The following is a 15651-nucleotide window of genomic DNA, read 5'->3' as shown; positions in this document are numbered from 1 at the left end:
CTGTGCTCTTTTTTTTGTAAAATAAAATATAAAACCCTTCCTGGGAAAGTCTCTTTAATAAATAATAATAAATAATAACATTTTATTTATATCCCGCCCTCCCCAGCCAAAGCCGGGCTCAGAGTGGCTAACAACAGTAAAGTAATACGGCATTCTAAAATCAATTCCTTATAAAATCAGTTCAGATCAAATTAATGGCAACCGTTGGGCTAGAGTTTGTTCTGCGCGCGGAAGGGTCTCCTTGCGAGTAGAGCGTCCTCAAAGCCCAGAAAGGAACCCGATTTGTGGAAGAGGAGCAACCCAGGGGTACAAATAATAAAATTATTTCTTATTATTACTGTTCCTGGCTGTGACGGCTATGCTGTGCCTCTGCGGTTGGAGGCAGTGAATGCCACCAGATGAGTCCAGTTTGCTGGGAAGGATGTTGGGGCTCAGGCCCTGCCAGCGGGCTGTTCACCCCAACTTCACACCCATCGGGGCAGAGGGCTGGGCGAGACGACGCTCATATTATTATTATTATTATTATTATTATTATTATTATTATTATTAGGGCTCCCCATAATATGCATCTCTCTCTGATGTTGGACTGGATGGGTCCCCATTGGCCTGATCCTGCAGGCACTTTCCCTATGGAACTCCCTCCCACTAGAGGCAGCAAAGGCCGGCTTTCGAAGACAAGTGGGTGAGTAGTCAGTCTGTCAGTGGCTGTGCTCAGGCTCCACCGTCTCTGCTGAGAAGGAATGGCCCTCCTCTGACGCAGTCTGGAGAAACCGGCTGCCGGTCACTGAAGACGAACGGCTGGGGCTGGTGGGCCAAGAATTGTGACCTGGCGGTGCAAGAGGTGCCTTCATTCCCACATCCAAGCCCCACCCTGACCCCCACCATGAAGGTGACACCCACAGCCCAGGCTGCCCCCCCAACCCCATGCGTTTCGGATATCACATCCAAATCCATGACGACTAGTAACATGGCCGTTTTTGAAACCGAAAAGCGTCCAGGGAAGGCGGGGGAATGTCCCAGGTCCCAAAATCCAGTGGCAGAAATCCTGCTGCAAAAAGAGCCTTGGCTAAGATTCCTGCGCTGCAGGGGGTTTGGCTGGATGACCCTTGGGGGTCCCACCCCATTGTCCAGTTCTGTCATTACACCTCTGCCCCACAACCGAAGTCGTCTGCTTGTGGCACCTGCAGGCAGAAGGAAGGGCTGGGCGTGTCCTTGGAGAAATGCTGCTGACTTTGTGTGTTGCTTAATGAACCAGTTGCCGCATCACGGCGGGTGGGACTAGATGACCCCTGGGGGCTCCCACCTCTGACGCTGCAAAACCAGTTGCCAATTCAGCAATATGAGCTTGGCTGGCGCCGCTCCCGGTGCCCCAAGTTGCTGAGGTTTCTCTGGCGGAGCCCCAAGGGTGCAGATTTCCTCTGGTGAAGTCTTTGTCTTCCTCACGCCGCCAGCCACGCCAGGGCCTTGCAGCGGACGAGCCCCAGGGCCCTCTGCCAGGCGCTGCACGCCCCCTCGTGGGTGCCCACCTCCTCCCAAACAGCCACCATCTCGGCCGGCGCCACGCCATGGACGCTGAACAATACCTCCCTGTAGCAGCAGGCGTCCGGCGGGAAGTGCTCCGAGCCAGCCATGTGGGGCAGGTGCAGGGGGGCCAGGCCGGCCTGGCGGGCGCACAGCCCCACAAAGACGTCCTCCAGGGGCACCAGGGGGACATGGCGTGCTGCCCCCAGCAGGGCTGGCACGGCTTCCCCTGAGAGGACGTAGGCGGTGCCGCTGCAGTAGGGGGGGAAGGTGTCGCCCGGGTAGAGCGGGGCCGGGAGGTGGTGCCGGCTCCGGGGGTCGCGGTTGGGGCGCACCCACCAGTGGATGCGGCCCAGGTAGGGCGGCGGGGGGCTGGGCAGGGCGCCCAGGTGGCGCGCCAGGGCGGGCAGGTTGAGGAAGACGTCGTCGTCGGCCTTGACCACGAAGGAGGCGCCTGGGCAGCACGTGGCTGCCCACCCGAGGAGTGCCAGGGTCTTGAGGGTCAGGTTGGCGTAGGTGTCCAGGAAGCGCCCCTGGAGGAGGTCTCCGTGCTGCGCCGCCTCCCGCTCCAGGGCGGCCTGCTGGGAGGGCTCCGAGGGCACCCCCAGGGCGAAGAGGGTCCTGGTGGGGCGCCCGCCGGCCCACCGCGCCCCGCCCCAGGTGTCCCGCACGGCCTGGCGCCGGGCGGCGTGGTCTGGCGCGCTGGCCACCAGGACCAGCAGGAAGGGCGTGCGGAGGGCACAGGGGTCGCCCGCGGGCGCCAGCAGGAAGGCCTGGGCGGAGGGCAGGAGGGGGGCGCAGCTGGAGGAGGAGAAGGGGCGCCCCCCGCTGGAGGGGAGCAGGTAGGGCAGCGAGCGCGACAGCAGCGCCTCGTGCGCCCCGCCGGCCAGGAAGAGGACCCCCAGCGAAAGGGCCGAGGCCCCACAGAGCAGCAGCAGGAGGCGGGGGCGGCGGCGGGGGGGGGGCAGCGCCATGCTGCTGGGGGGCGGAGACGCTGCAAGAGAGAAGAAGGAGAGAGGTGGGAGAAGCTGCCTCCTGCGACCCTCCCCGCCGCCCCGCTCTCGGCTTGCACCCCCCCCCCGCAGGGACACCAAGTCCAGAAGGGTCCCGCTCCCCTCGCGCGCTGCCAGCCTCTCTCTGCGCATCGCCGCACCCGCCTCGCTTGCAAGCTCATTATTTGGGCCTCTGCCATCTTGCAATCTCAGCATGCCACCCCCCCCCGCATGCATGCAAAAAGATCTCCCTGCCCTCCAGATGCGGGGGGGGGGCGGGGGGCCAAGACGCGCACAGAGAGAGAAACAGGTTGAGGCCGCTTCCTCCTCCGAACCGCGACCGATGCGTCCTCCCTTTGAGCCATTCCACCTTGGCCTCTCCCCCTGTCCCGCCCCCCCATCTTGCAACCTGAGCCCCCCCCCTCTCCCCGCAGCCCATCTCTGCAAAGAGCAGCCCCCCCCAAGACCAGGGAGGGGCGCGCCAGGCCGAGAGGATGGAGAGATGCGAAGATGGAGGAGGGCGAGGCCGCTTCGGCAGGGAGGATGAAAGGGGGGGGAGGGAAGAGGAAGAAATACAGGGGGGGTCTCCGTCTGCCTCCCCACCTCCCGCCTTGCAGCTGTGCTCCACCTGCCACCTCTCCCCCCGCTCCCCCTCAAAATGCGGCTACAAGGGACCCAGGCGTCCGGGCGCCAGAATGGGATGCTGGAGGCTGCGTGGTGGCTGTTTCCCCCCCCCTCAAAATCCCCCACAGCCGCCTCCTCCTGCTGCTTGGAGGCCCCCCCGCCCCCCTCTGTGGGCCCGATCCCCGCCCGCTCTCACCTTTCCCTAGTCCGCAAGGAGACGTCCCTTCCGCGCCCCGGAGGACAGCTGCCTCGGGGTGCAGCCGCCGCCGGCCTCTGTCAAGGCAAATCCGGCCCTCGCTGGCCTGCCCGGCGCTCCGATTGGAGGGCAGCCTCTGCCAAAGGCGTCGTGGACTTTGAATGAGCCCGAACTCGGGACGAGAGGGAGACACGTGTCAAGAGGAAGGCGCACTGGGCAAGCCCTCCGCGCGTTCAGCTCCCGCCCAGATGTCCCCAATGCAAGGACGTGGGGAACCAGAACTGCCCTTCCCAGTCACTCGCGGAGTCGCTGGTAAGATCCTGTTCAGGCAAGACAGTCTTACTCATCTGGGAGTGACAGTCAAAGGAGCAGCGGCTCCCTCCGCCCCTCTGCCCTTCACCTTCCTCCTTTTGTCCTAAATCTATTTCTGCCTTGGCTGGTTGCGCGTCCCCGCCGCCTCCGAGGAGACCCTGCGCCCAACAGGCAGCCGCAGTCGTGCCCAGGCTTTGGGGGCTCGGGAGCCCCCCGATTTTGAGTCATAGTGTTGTAGAAATTGACACACAAACGACGTGATAAGGACAACTGTGACTTTAGAGAAGAATGGGAAGAATGCAAAGTACTTAAACAAAATGAACTGGACTCCTCGGCAGGTTTGGAATAAGCATACACAAACTTTTTATTGGTAATATAAACACAGATAAATTAAGGATCTTTGCACTTTTACAATATGCAGAGAATAATATGTGCTGAAAAAACAGAGAGAGGAGCTGAGGGAAGTCTGGGGGTGGGGGTTTTCTTTTTGGGGGGAGGGGGGAAAAATGAATGAGGATGATGTTTTTTTGATAAGTTGTTATGTGCTCTAACCCCATAGTGTTATAGAACCATAGCGGTGTTAGGATTTTTATCTCACCAGCTGCTCTGATATATGGTTGTTTATATCATGTGAGTGTCTGAGAGCGAGAGAAAGGAAGTCTCAGTAGTGTTGGGGACTGCGAGAGAAGTTACTTTCACTTCTGTGTGAGATGTTGTTCTGTACTGCTGCTGAGGGGACGCGGGTGGCATTGTGGGTTAAACCACAGAGCCTAGGGCTTGCCGATCAGAAGGTCGCGGGGTTCGAATCCCCGCCACGGGGTGAGCTCCCGTTCCTCGGTCCCTGCTCCTGCCCACCTAGCAGTTCAAAAGCACGTCAATGTGCAAGTAGATAAATAGGTACCACTCCGGTGGGAAGGTAAACGGCGTTTCCATGCGCTGCTCTGGTTCGCCAGAAGCGGCTTAGTCATGCTGGCCACATGACCCTGTACGCCAGCTCCCTCAGCCAATAAAGCGAGATGAGCGCCGCAACCCCAGAGTCGGCCACAACTGGACCTAATGGTCAGGGGTCCCTTTACCTTTACTGCTGCTGAGAGAGCACAAACATGCTGATGGATTCTCTGTATATAGACCGTTGAATAAAGTACCGGTAGTTTTAAAGCTCCGATTGTCTCTTTCTTCTGCAATGAGATGCCAGAATATGGGTGTGCTCCTCTCAGGAGGGAGGGGGTCACTTGTCACTGGTCTCTCTGGACTGAGGAAGATTTATAGCCAGAGAGTGACCACCGGAGAGACGCCCCGGTGTCTTGGGAAGGTGGTGGCCCTCCCGGGCGTTTTCCCAACAAGAGGTGGAAGGGACCCCCAGGGGTTATCCAGCTCAACCCCCCCCCCCCGCAATTCAGGAATCTCCATTGCAGCATGGAAGAGAGACGGGCACCTGACCCCTGCCGAAAACCCTCCAAGGAATGGAAAGCCCACACCCTCAAACGGCTCTCGCCACCAGAAACTTCTTCCTGATGTGACACGTTTCCTCCTTTTCTTCTCATTGGTTTTATTTCTATGCCAACGAGGAGCTGGAGGAGGGCCGTAAGTCGTTTTCCTCCCCACAAAAACAGCCCTGCGAGGCGGGTCAGGCTGAGAGGCAGCAACCCGCACCCGGCGACAGATTCATGATGGCCAAGCCTCAGGATTTGGACCCTGGTCTCTGACACTAACCACTGCGCCACACAGCCAGGCCAGGCCCCTTATTTGAAAGCTGCAGGCGGTGGTGGTCTCTACGCACCCTCCCTTCCAGAAAAGAATAGAATTTGGTTATTACGGTCACAGACCAGTTATGGCTCTCTTACAATATCAGGAAAATCATAATACACAACGGGAATACATTGAATTGCAATTGGGTATATCAGAGACAATTCAGATATAGCGGCAGTTTAAAATAATATATTAAATCTTGATCACTAAAATATAACCTAAAATTGTCATTTAAAACCTTAATCATTTTGGTAGTACAGCTTGTTCCCTAAGTTTTCTCTCCCCTCCAGATATTAGGGGTGGGGGTCTCCCAGAGAGAAAGGGGTCTCTTCCATAGCCGCTCTGAAACCCCCAAATTCTCCCTCTGGACAACCTTTTCCGTGGATTCTGCTCCCTTTAGTTGCCAAGTGAAAAGGTTCCCTTTCAGCCAGGCTTTTTCTATACCCTTTTAAATGCTACTGCTACTAGTAGTTTAATTATTTCTACCCCGTCCCTCTGACTGGGGTGCCCCAGCCACTCTGGGCGGCTTCCAATACAATATAAAAGCAAAATGTGTTTGTGGGACCCATTGGTTTGCTCTCGTTTTTATTATGCATGCTGTATTTTTCACCCTGTGCTCTTTTTCTGCGATCAGCGGACAAAGGGGGGTCTGCAAATTTAATAAATAAAAACAGAGGCGAAAGAGCAGAGCGACGGCTGGGAATAAATATTTTTATTTTTTAAAATTTTCAGACCGCCTGTCTGGCGAAGGGGACTAGAAGCTTGCTTTAATTTTTTACGGAAAGGGCCCTCGTGGCTCCATGGTTAGAGCACTTGCTTGGTGTAGGGATATCGCGGAGCGGGGAGTGGGGTCCGGAGGGAGCACGCTTTCCACCAGCAGCCACCCACGTCTGCCTGCACGCGTGACCCTGGGGTGCAAGAAAAACGCCCCCTCAGACAAGCCAACCGACCAATCACATCAAATCAAACCAAATTACATAAATTCCAAATTACACAGCCGAATTTTAAATTTTTGTTGGGGGTACCCATATTTCAAATTCCGAAGGGGATCCAATCAACTTCTTGCTTCTTACTGCTGTTTTAATGTCCACAAATCTAACCTTATGATGTTCACAGTACTATCCAGTCCTTTCTTATTGTTTTTCCACATCTCTTCTTGTTATTTTCATATATTTTTCCTTTCTCTCTGTGACCTCTGATAGTCTCCGCAAGCTGATTAGAACAGTTTGTAATCCTGCGTGGATACTATTTTTTTTGTCCAGTAGCCATATCCAGACGTTTTCCATATAACATCACTTCCATGCATCAAAACAGTCTTAGCGTCATTAATCTTCACCCATCTGCCTCCTTTCTCAAAACCTCTGAGGAGATTCACTAGGAATGCAGTCTAAGAACAAGTCCATTCTTCCTCCCGGCTATAAATCCTTTGGCAAGATGGCGACTCCGAATTAATTGCTGCGCCATTCCAAAAGCTTTTATTGCTTCTCGATCTCCATAAAGCATACTTTTGGTTAAAGCTTATCTCCACACAGACCTTAATCATCCTGCTTGGGTCAGTTCAACCGACGATTCTAATGAGGAGGGGTTCTTGTAAATCACATAAAAGGAAAGTAAAAAAGGTTCCCCCCCCATTCAGTCCCGTTGTCAACATACCCAGCCTTTGGTGTATCTTCATCGTAAAATATTCCTGTTTCTCCAACCCGTCGTCTTCTTTCGCAGAGGTCACTTAAATTAGCAGACTTCACTCCCCTTGTTCACTTGAAATATGTGCATTTGCATCTTTTGTAATTAATTATTCCAAATTGCTGCAGCTAGTGCGCGATCAGAGACAGCGTCCAGGAGAGCCGAGGTCCACACGGGGGCATTCTGCCTAGGGCCCTCACCCCCTTCTTTCGAATTAGGGGGTGATTTATGGGCACAGCAGGCAAGGGCAGTGTTCCCCATTTCCTTGGGGCAACAAGGGAGGCTGCTTACTCCCATAACAGCCTCTTAATTACCCCGTGTGGGTCGGAGAGATGGTATTGTCGGCCATCTTCCAATGCGCCCCCTAGTGCCCCCCCCCCGAGATCACTGCATTTCAGGGGTTTGACTAGATGACCCTTGGGGTCCCTTCCAGCTCAATTATTCTATGGACTACTGCAATGCACTCTGCGTGGGGCTACTTTTGAAGGTGACCCGGAAACTGCAATTAATCCAGAATGCGGCAGCCTGACTGGTGACTGGGAGCGGCCGCTGAGACCGCATGACACCGGTCTTGAAAGATCTACATTGGCTCCCAGTATGTTTCTAGGCATTGTGGGAGTTCTCGGTCCACATACTGCTTAAGCCTGCCTTGTAGAATTTTAAGCATAACTTTGCTAGCGTGTGAAATGAGTGCAATTGTGCGGTAGATGGAAGTTCAGGGAAGTTGCCTAGCTTTAAAAATCATATAAAATCAACTCCTTTGCCAGTCTCCTCCACTTCAACACTATTTTGCCCTTGGAAAAACAACTCTTTTCCCTGCCACCTCCCCAAGCCTGAGGACTTGTATGCACACCTCCCACCCCAGGAAGTGCCCAGAGGTGACAATTGCTGAGCTGATTGTTGGCCACAGAAAGCCTAATCCCATCACCAGACTTGCCAAGGGGTCCAGACACGCAAAGGAAGTTCTATTGTACTTTGGGTGGTGTGACTTCAGAAGTGTTTGTCTATGCTAATCTTATACTTGGGTCTTGCCCTTATGCTAATCTTGTACCAAGGATTTGTCTGGACCTGTTTGCCAAGGTTGAACTACCGTAACCCCTGCCTACCCCTCCCCTTTTGTGACATGTCAGTGATGTAGCAATGATGCCATACGAACTGTATCCTGGGATATGGTGGGAAAGTTTTAAAAGTCTTTGTCACCCCATCCTCGGGGTTCAAAATTCCTCTTTGAACCTGTTGCGCAATAAACTTTGTTCTACAGCTCTTTGCTCCGGTTGGTGGCTGGACTCCTTCCTTTACTCCGCCGAGCTGGGTGCCTGAGCAGCCTCACACCTAGATTTTTCTGTAACAGAACCCTAGAGCTGGAAGGGATCCCCAAGGGTAATCCAGCCCAGCCCCCCCCCCCAAGGCTGGAATCGCCACTCGGGCATCCATGGCAGGTGGCCGTCCAACCTCTCCAAGGGAGGAGAGCCCAACACTTTCCTTTCCATGGCTGATGTTGAGTCATGTAATAAAAAGTTTAAGGTCATATATATACAGTGGTACCTCGGGTTACATACGCTTCAGGTTACATTTGCTTCAGGTTACAGACTCCGCTAACCTAGAAATAGTACCTCGGGTTAAGAACTTTGCTTCAGGACGAGAACAGAAATCGTGCTCCGGCAGCACAGCGGCAGCAGGAGGCCCCATTAGCTAAAGTGGTGCTTCAGGTTAAGAACAGTTTCAGGTTAAGAACGGACCTCCGGAACGAATTAAGTACTTAACCCGAGGTACCACTGTATGTGTGTGTGTATATATATATATATATATATTTCATAAATGTACCAAGCAAACGTACATAAATATATAAACCACATGTCTGAAGCAGCACAGGAAGACGGTCCTGAAACCATTTTAACTCTCCCAAACTAGCCAAACGTTTCTCTGCAAGGAGGGAAGAACTGGAAAAACCTCCCCATTGTCTCTGAGGGCCACAAATCCTGCCTTAAGGGCACATTTAAGGTGTGAATAGGGTGAGCCTGTGAACTGTGACCTGGATTCAGGAATTAATTAGTTATAATAACAAAAGAGTGGCCCAAGCCCAGGTAATGCAAGCAGGTAACCTGGCAGACAGGAGATAAACAACACACTCAGATTTCTGTTGTGGACCGCCTTTTCTGTGATGTATGTATGATGTATGGAGGGGTGGTCTTGAGCTCCAGGACAGGGAATTTAAAATGTCTATATAAGGGTGGGCACGCCTTTGCTTGGGGTCCTCCTCCTTTCCTTCGAGTGAGGGGAGCACCCTGTTGCAACAGATCAATAAAGATCAGGCTCACTAGCTGCTTTGCTTCTCAATATTCTATGTTATTTTCTCCTACTGATGGAGAACCTACAAAGGACTCTACAAGGGCTCTTGCGTCCCCCATGAGGGAATAAGGGCAGATTTGGTTTACAACAGTCGGAATCTCCTCCTCTCTTGTCACTGGAAGCCACGGGTTCGAATTCTGACCCGCCCCGCCCTCGGAGCAGGAGGAAACGAGCTGGCTCCATCCTCCGTGTGACAGCCCTTCAGATATTGGATGATGTCTGTCCCATCTCCTCTCAGCCTCCTCTTCTCCACATGGGGAGCTTCCTTCCATGAGGCAGCTGATTTCTCCCTCCCTCCCTGCGCTGCTAGGTGCATCTTCCTCCCGTCTCCATGGCGACTGAGGCCACTTCTGTGGCTGCTGCAGCTTCCTGCACCTGGTGGATGTGGCTCCCTGGCCTTTTGCAAGGTTCCTGCCACAACTGTTTTCAGTTTAACGAGTGCCTAAATGAATACTTTAAAAGCCAAGGTTCGAGGACAGAAGTCTGGCTGAGTCTGGAATAACCTTGTGAAGTGAAAGGATAAGAAAGAGGGATTTATATCTAGATGTTGGGATAGAGATGATATGGAAAACAGGAAGACACAATGAGAGGTAAAGGAGGTGCTGTGGGATTGGTGGAAGTCAACATTTGTTTTTCTTTTTAGTGTTTATGTTATTAACTTGTAAGATATGGATTTGTTTTTCGAATGTTGGTTCTTGTGTTTTGTGTCTTGTTATTTTTCGATATTTTTTGTTGCTGTGTGGAAAATACTAATAAAATTTATATATTTTTTAAAAAGTTTCACGAGGTTGCTCTGTGGAACTCTTCCTCTCTCTGCTTCAGAGGCAAGCAGTGCAGCAGATTGTATTGCTGCACTCTGCAGACTCTGCGCCCGAGCCAGGGACTTTCCTTTTTTTATTTTTTAAAAAAAGCCAGCATGACAAAAGTTCAAAGCACAGAGGGGACTTCTCCTCCTCCCTCTCTCTGAAGGCAGGCACCCAAGGAGGCTGCAAGATCCAGTCCTTCCTAGTTAATCTGCGGAACTCCCTGCCACCAGAGGAAACGACGTCGGCCATCTTGGACGGCTTTAAAAGAGGATATGGAGGAGGAGAAGTCTATCCATGGCTCGGTCTGAGGGACCGATGCTTCTCAATCCCAGTTGCTAGAAACTGCGTTAGGGGACAGATGCTCTTAAGCCTGAATCCTGCTCGTGGGTTTCCCATAATGGGCGCCAGGTTGGGCAGAACTAGATGTGCCTCCTTGGCGTCTTTTGAGTTGGGCTGTCTTCAGGGTCCTTGGGCTCCCCTATTTGATGGTTACCAGGTGTCCCCGTTTCCTGGGGACAGTCCCCGGATTGACAAATCTGTGTCGGGTGTGCATGCAAGAGCCAGGCCCTGTGACCAATAGGACTCTGAAGGACTGGGGCCTTCCTAAGTTTGTTCTGAAGAGGCAAGGCGCAGCTGCACAGGTGAGGCCGATTGGTAACTCACAGCACCTGATGGCTAGAGCCGGGAAGGGATATAAGGTCAGCATTTCCCTTCCGCTCTTTGCCACAGCAACACGATTCCTGCCTTGCTACGTTTGGCTTCTCGCTTCCTGATCCTCGGACCTCGGCTTCTTGACTCCTTGTTTCTTTATCCTCGGACCCTTGACTTTGTGACTCCTTGCTTCTCGACCCTCAGACCCTTGACTTTGTGGCTCCTTGCTTCTCGATCCTCAGACCCTTGACTTTGTGGCTCCTTGCTTCTCGACCCTCAGACCCTTGACTTTGTGGCTCCTTGCTTCTTGATCCTCAGACCCTTGACTTTGTGGCTCCTTGCTTCTTGATCCTCAGACCCTTGACTTTGTGGCTCCTTGCTTCTTGATCCTCAGACCCTTGACTTTGTGACTCCTTGCTTCTCGACCCTCAGACCCTTGACTTTGTGGCTCCTTGCTTCTTGATCCTCAGACCCTTGACTTTGTGACTCCTTGCTTCTCGATCCTCAGACCCTTGACTTTGTGGCTCCTTGCTTCTCGACCCTCAGACCCTTGACTTTGTGACTCCTTGCTTCTCGATCCTCAGACCCTTGACTTTGTGACTCCTTGCTTCTTGATCCTCAGACCCTTGACTTTGTGACTCCTTGCTTCTTGATCCTCAGACCCTTGACTTTGTGACTCCTTGCTTCTCGATCCTCAGACCCTTGACTTTGTGACTCCTTGCTTCTTGATCCTCAGACCCTTGACTTTGTGACTCCTTGCTTCTTGAACATCAGACCCTTGACTTTGTGACTCCTTGCTTCTCGATCCTCAGACCCTTGACTTTGTGACTCCTTGCTTCTTGATCCTCAGACCCTTGACTTTGTGACTCCTTGCTTCTCGATCCTCAGACCCTTGACTTTGTGACTCCTTGCTTCTCGATCCTCAGACCCTTGACTTTGTGACTCCTTGCTTCTTGATCCTCAGACCCTTGACTTTGTGACTCCTTGCTTCTTGATCCTCAGACCCTTGACTTTGTGACTCCTTGCTTCTTGATCCTCAGACCCTTGACTTTGTGACTCCTTGCTTCTCGATCCTCAGACCCTTGACTTTGTGACTCCTTGCTTCTCGATCCTCAGACCCTTGACTTTGTGACTCCTTGCTTCTCGATCCTTGGACCCTGGCTACTGGACTCCCATTCCTGCTCCCACCCCCGGTCCCGACGTCCCCAGCTGGAACTTCAATCACCCATGAACCGGACTGTGACAATCTGTCCCTGGACAAAATCTGTCCCCGGAATATCCCCAGATTTCATTTAATGTCCCCGGATTTATATTTTAAGTGTTGTAGATTTATTAGTAGGGAATGAATGTTGCATGATTGGTTCAACGGCACAAGACACATCACACGAGGACTTCCGGCGAGGCCAAAATGGCAGGCGCCACGGCAGCGAGCAGCTCCAGAAGCCAGCCAGAGCCAACCGCGCTACCAGGCTGGCTCCGGGCTGCTGAGACTGCTGCTGCCGCTGCCGAGGGGGAACTGGGGGCACCCGCCGCGTCAACTGGGGGAACCACTTACAACCCCCTGTGACCCAAATCGAGCCGGGAGCGAGATCGAGTGGCCAGCTGGCCGACTGCTTGGCTCTGGGGCCATGAAAACCCCGGAGGAGGAGGAGGAGAAGGAGAGAGAAAGAGGAAGGAGAAAAAAGAGGGGAGCCCCAACCGAGGTTTTTCTAATTTTTTCCTAAAACTTTTTGATTTTTATTATTTAGTTTAATTCTATAAGATAATATTTCTAGTCGATTACTTCTCGTTTCAGGGATTTTCACGGTATTTCATTTGTTTTGTGTAATTTCTCAATTCCGTGACTGTCTTTTTTCTACTGGGGCCCAGAGGAAGGCCGCACAACAGAGGAGACCACAGAAGAGATTACTTCTTCTTTTTAATAACTTTTCTTTCTCTGTTCAAAAAAACAACAAAAGTGTCCCGGGATTCTTTGAAAAAAATATGGTAACCTTGCGGCCTATTTAACCCCTTGCCCTCCTGCTTCACAAGAGCTTTCACCTGTCCAGGTGCAGCTGCCTGGGAGGAGGGAGAAAGCTGATGCACCTGGAGCTGCTGGGGTGGGAGAAGGGCTGGGAGCTTGAGAAAGACCCCTGGAAGATGCTGGGGTTGGAGGAAAGAATGAGGAGGGGGCTGGCTGTTCTGCCATGGGGCTGCGGTGGTGGTGGGGTTGCTTGTCCAGCTCCGCCCCCTTTTTGACTTCTCAATTTGACCATTGAAAGGAGGTTGAGTGCCACCTGTCAGGGGTTTATCGGCTGCAGGGGGTTCGACTAGTGGCCCTCGAGGGGTCCCTTCCAGCTGAACCATTTTATGATGACGTGATTCTATATATGCATACCCTTTGGAGGACTAAACTCAAAGCATGCTCATCAATGTTGCCTTGTCCTCCAGGAAAAATGTGGCCAGTGGGTGTCTTAGGGTGCTGTCCTGGGCCTGTTGTTGTTCAACGTCCTCATAAACGACTTGGAAGGAGGAACTGAGGGGATGCTCATCCCATTTGCAGATGACACCACATTGGGAAGGGTAGCTAATGCCACAGAAGACGGATTTGGGATTCAAGGTGACCTTAACAGAATGGAGAATTGGGCCCAAGCTAACGGAATGTATTTCAATAGGGACAAATGTCAGGTTCTGCGTGTTGGCAGGAAGAACCAGATGCACAAGTATAAGATGGAGGCACCTGACTTACTAACAGTACATGTGAAAAGGATCTAGGGGTCTTGGTGGATGACAAGCTGGACAGGAGTCCAGAGTGTCTATTTCTCTCCCTCTGAAAAATGCAAAGCAGCCCATTTCTGAGAGAGGAGGGAATTCCTGGAGAAGTGGGCAGAGGAATTATTTCCCCCTCTTGTGCTTGGCAATTGTTCCTCCTTCACACACTGCAATGTGCTCCTCCCAGCAGAAGGTGGATGCATTTCTGTGTGTTCCCGTTGACTGAATGGGGGCTTAGCAAGCTTTAGTGAAGGTTTCCGCAAGTATTTGCCTCCACTTGACCCTCATGGTTTCACAGATGAGCCGTTGACAATCTCTCTCTCCTTCCTTGAAGGAAGATGACCCTTCGGTTTGGGCTGGGTGTTCCTCAATATGCGGATGATACCCAGCTCTACCTCTCTTTTAAATCAGAACCAGTGAAGGCGGTGAAGGTCCTGTGTGAGTGCCTGGTTGGAGGATGGATGGCGGCTAACAGATTGAGGTCGAATCCTGACAAGACAGAAGTACTGTTTTTGGGGTACAGGGGGCGGGCTAGTATGGAGGACTCCCTGGTCCTGAATGGGGTAACTGTGCCCCTGAAGGACCAGGTGTGCAGCCTGGGAGTCATTCTGGACTCACAGCTGTCCATGGAGGCGCAGGTCAATTCTGTGTCCAGGGCAGCTGTTGACCAGCTCCATCTGGTATGCAGGCTGAGACCCTCCCTGCCTGCAGACTGTCTTGCCAGAGTGGTGCATGCTCTAGTTATCTCCTGCTTGGACTACTGCAATGTACTCTATGTGGGGCTACCTTTGAAGGTGACTCGGAAACTGCAATTAATCCAGAATGCGGCAGCTAGACTGGTGACTGGGAGCGGCCGCCGAGACCATATAACACCGGTCTTGAAAGACTTACATTGGCTCCCAGTACATTTCCGAGCACAATTCAAAGTGTTGGTGCTGACCTTGAAAGCCCTAAACGGCCTCAGCCCAGTGTACCTGAAGGAGCGTCTCCACCCCCATTGTTCAGCCCGGACACTGATGTCCAGCTCCGAGGGCCTTCTGGCGGTTCCCTCACTGCGAGAAGCCACGTTACAGGGAACCAGGCAGAGGGCCTTCTCGGTAGTGGCTCCCGTCCTGTGGAAAACCCTCCCATCAGATTTGAAGGAAATAAGCAGCTATCTTATATTTCAAAGACATCTGAAGGCAGCCCTGTTTAGGGAAGTTTTAAATATTTAGTGCTGTATTGTTTTTAATACTCGATTGGGAGCCGCCCAGAGTGGCTGGGGAAACTCAGCCAGATGGGTGGGGTATAAATAAATAAATAAATAAATAAATAAATAAATATTATTCCAGCTCCAGAATTCTAAGATGCTGGGGCAAAGAATAATAGAAATGTAGACTTTGGAGAGCCCTCCAAAGGTCATCTAGTCCACACCCTGCGATGCAGAACTCCCAGCTGACCATCCGCTTATTCTGGATGCTTCTGAATGCCCATTTCAGGGAGCGGGGAGTGGCAGGTGGGGGCAGAGACTCCGTGGTTCTGTTTGGGGTTCCTGCTTCCTTCTGAATCTCATCTAGTCCAATGGCCTGTGTGATAGGAATTTTATGGTCTTAGATATATGGTAATGTTCATAACCGCACATACATGGATCAGCACAGGAAGGCCAGCCTGGAACCATTTTGATTCCTGAACTGAGCAAATGTTTTCTCTGCAAGGTCAAAGTGGAAAAGCCTCCCCCTTGTCTTTTCCTTCACAAATCCTGTCTTAAGGGTGTTTGAATAGGGTGTGAGCCTGTGACCTGGCCCAGGAACTACCATATTTTTTGCTCTATAAGACTCACTTTTTCCCTCCTAAAAAGTAAGGGGAAATGTGTGTGCGTCATATGGAGCGAATGCAGGCTGCGCAGCTATCCCAGAAGCCAGAACAGCAAGAGGGATCACTGCTTTCGTTGTTCTGGCTTCTAAGATTCAGAATATTTTTTTTTCTTGTTTTCCTCCTCCAAAAACTAGGTGCGTCTTATGGTCTGGTGCGTCCTATA

The 15651-nt window shown here is 52.3% G+C and overlaps 3 protein-coding genes and 1 long non-coding RNA gene across 4 annotated transcripts in view; 1 reads left to right on the top strand and 3 right to left on the bottom strand.

The window, feature by feature from the left end:
* Positions 1-15651, bottom strand: part of LOC128409540 (zinc finger protein 883-like) — a 346762-nt gene that overhangs the window by 114000 nt on the left and 217111 nt on the right. The gene's annotated exons all lie outside the window — the stretch shown is intronic.
* The window catches only part of LOC128409528 (zinc finger protein 883-like), a 451816-nt gene that overhangs the window by 340141 nt on the left and 96024 nt on the right, over positions 1-15651 (bottom strand). The gene's annotated exons all lie outside the window — the stretch shown is intronic.
* LOC128409573 (uncharacterized) overlaps positions 1-15651 on the top strand; it is a 145734-nt gene that overhangs the window by 121612 nt on the left and 8471 nt on the right. The gene's annotated exons all lie outside the window — the stretch shown is intronic.
* B3GALT4 (beta-1,3-galactosyltransferase 4) lies at positions 38-3662 on the bottom strand. Its single transcript, XM_053380145.1, has 2 exons — positions 3334-3662; positions 38-2515 (listed from the first exon to the last, which is right to left on the bottom strand). Exon 2 carries the CDS (start codon positions 2493-2495, stop codon positions 1440-1442), a length of 1056 nt encoding a protein of 351 aa, XP_053236120.1. The 5' UTR covers positions 2496-2515; positions 3334-3662; the 3' UTR covers positions 38-1439.

Source organism: Podarcis raffonei, chromosome 2 (assembly GCF_027172205.1).
Source record: "Podarcis raffonei isolate rPodRaf1 chromosome 2, rPodRaf1.pri, whole genome shotgun sequence".
Lineage (NCBI taxonomy): Eukaryota > Metazoa > Chordata > Lepidosauria > Squamata > Lacertidae > Podarcis > Podarcis raffonei.
This window is presented reverse-complemented; position numbering and strand designations above follow the sequence as displayed.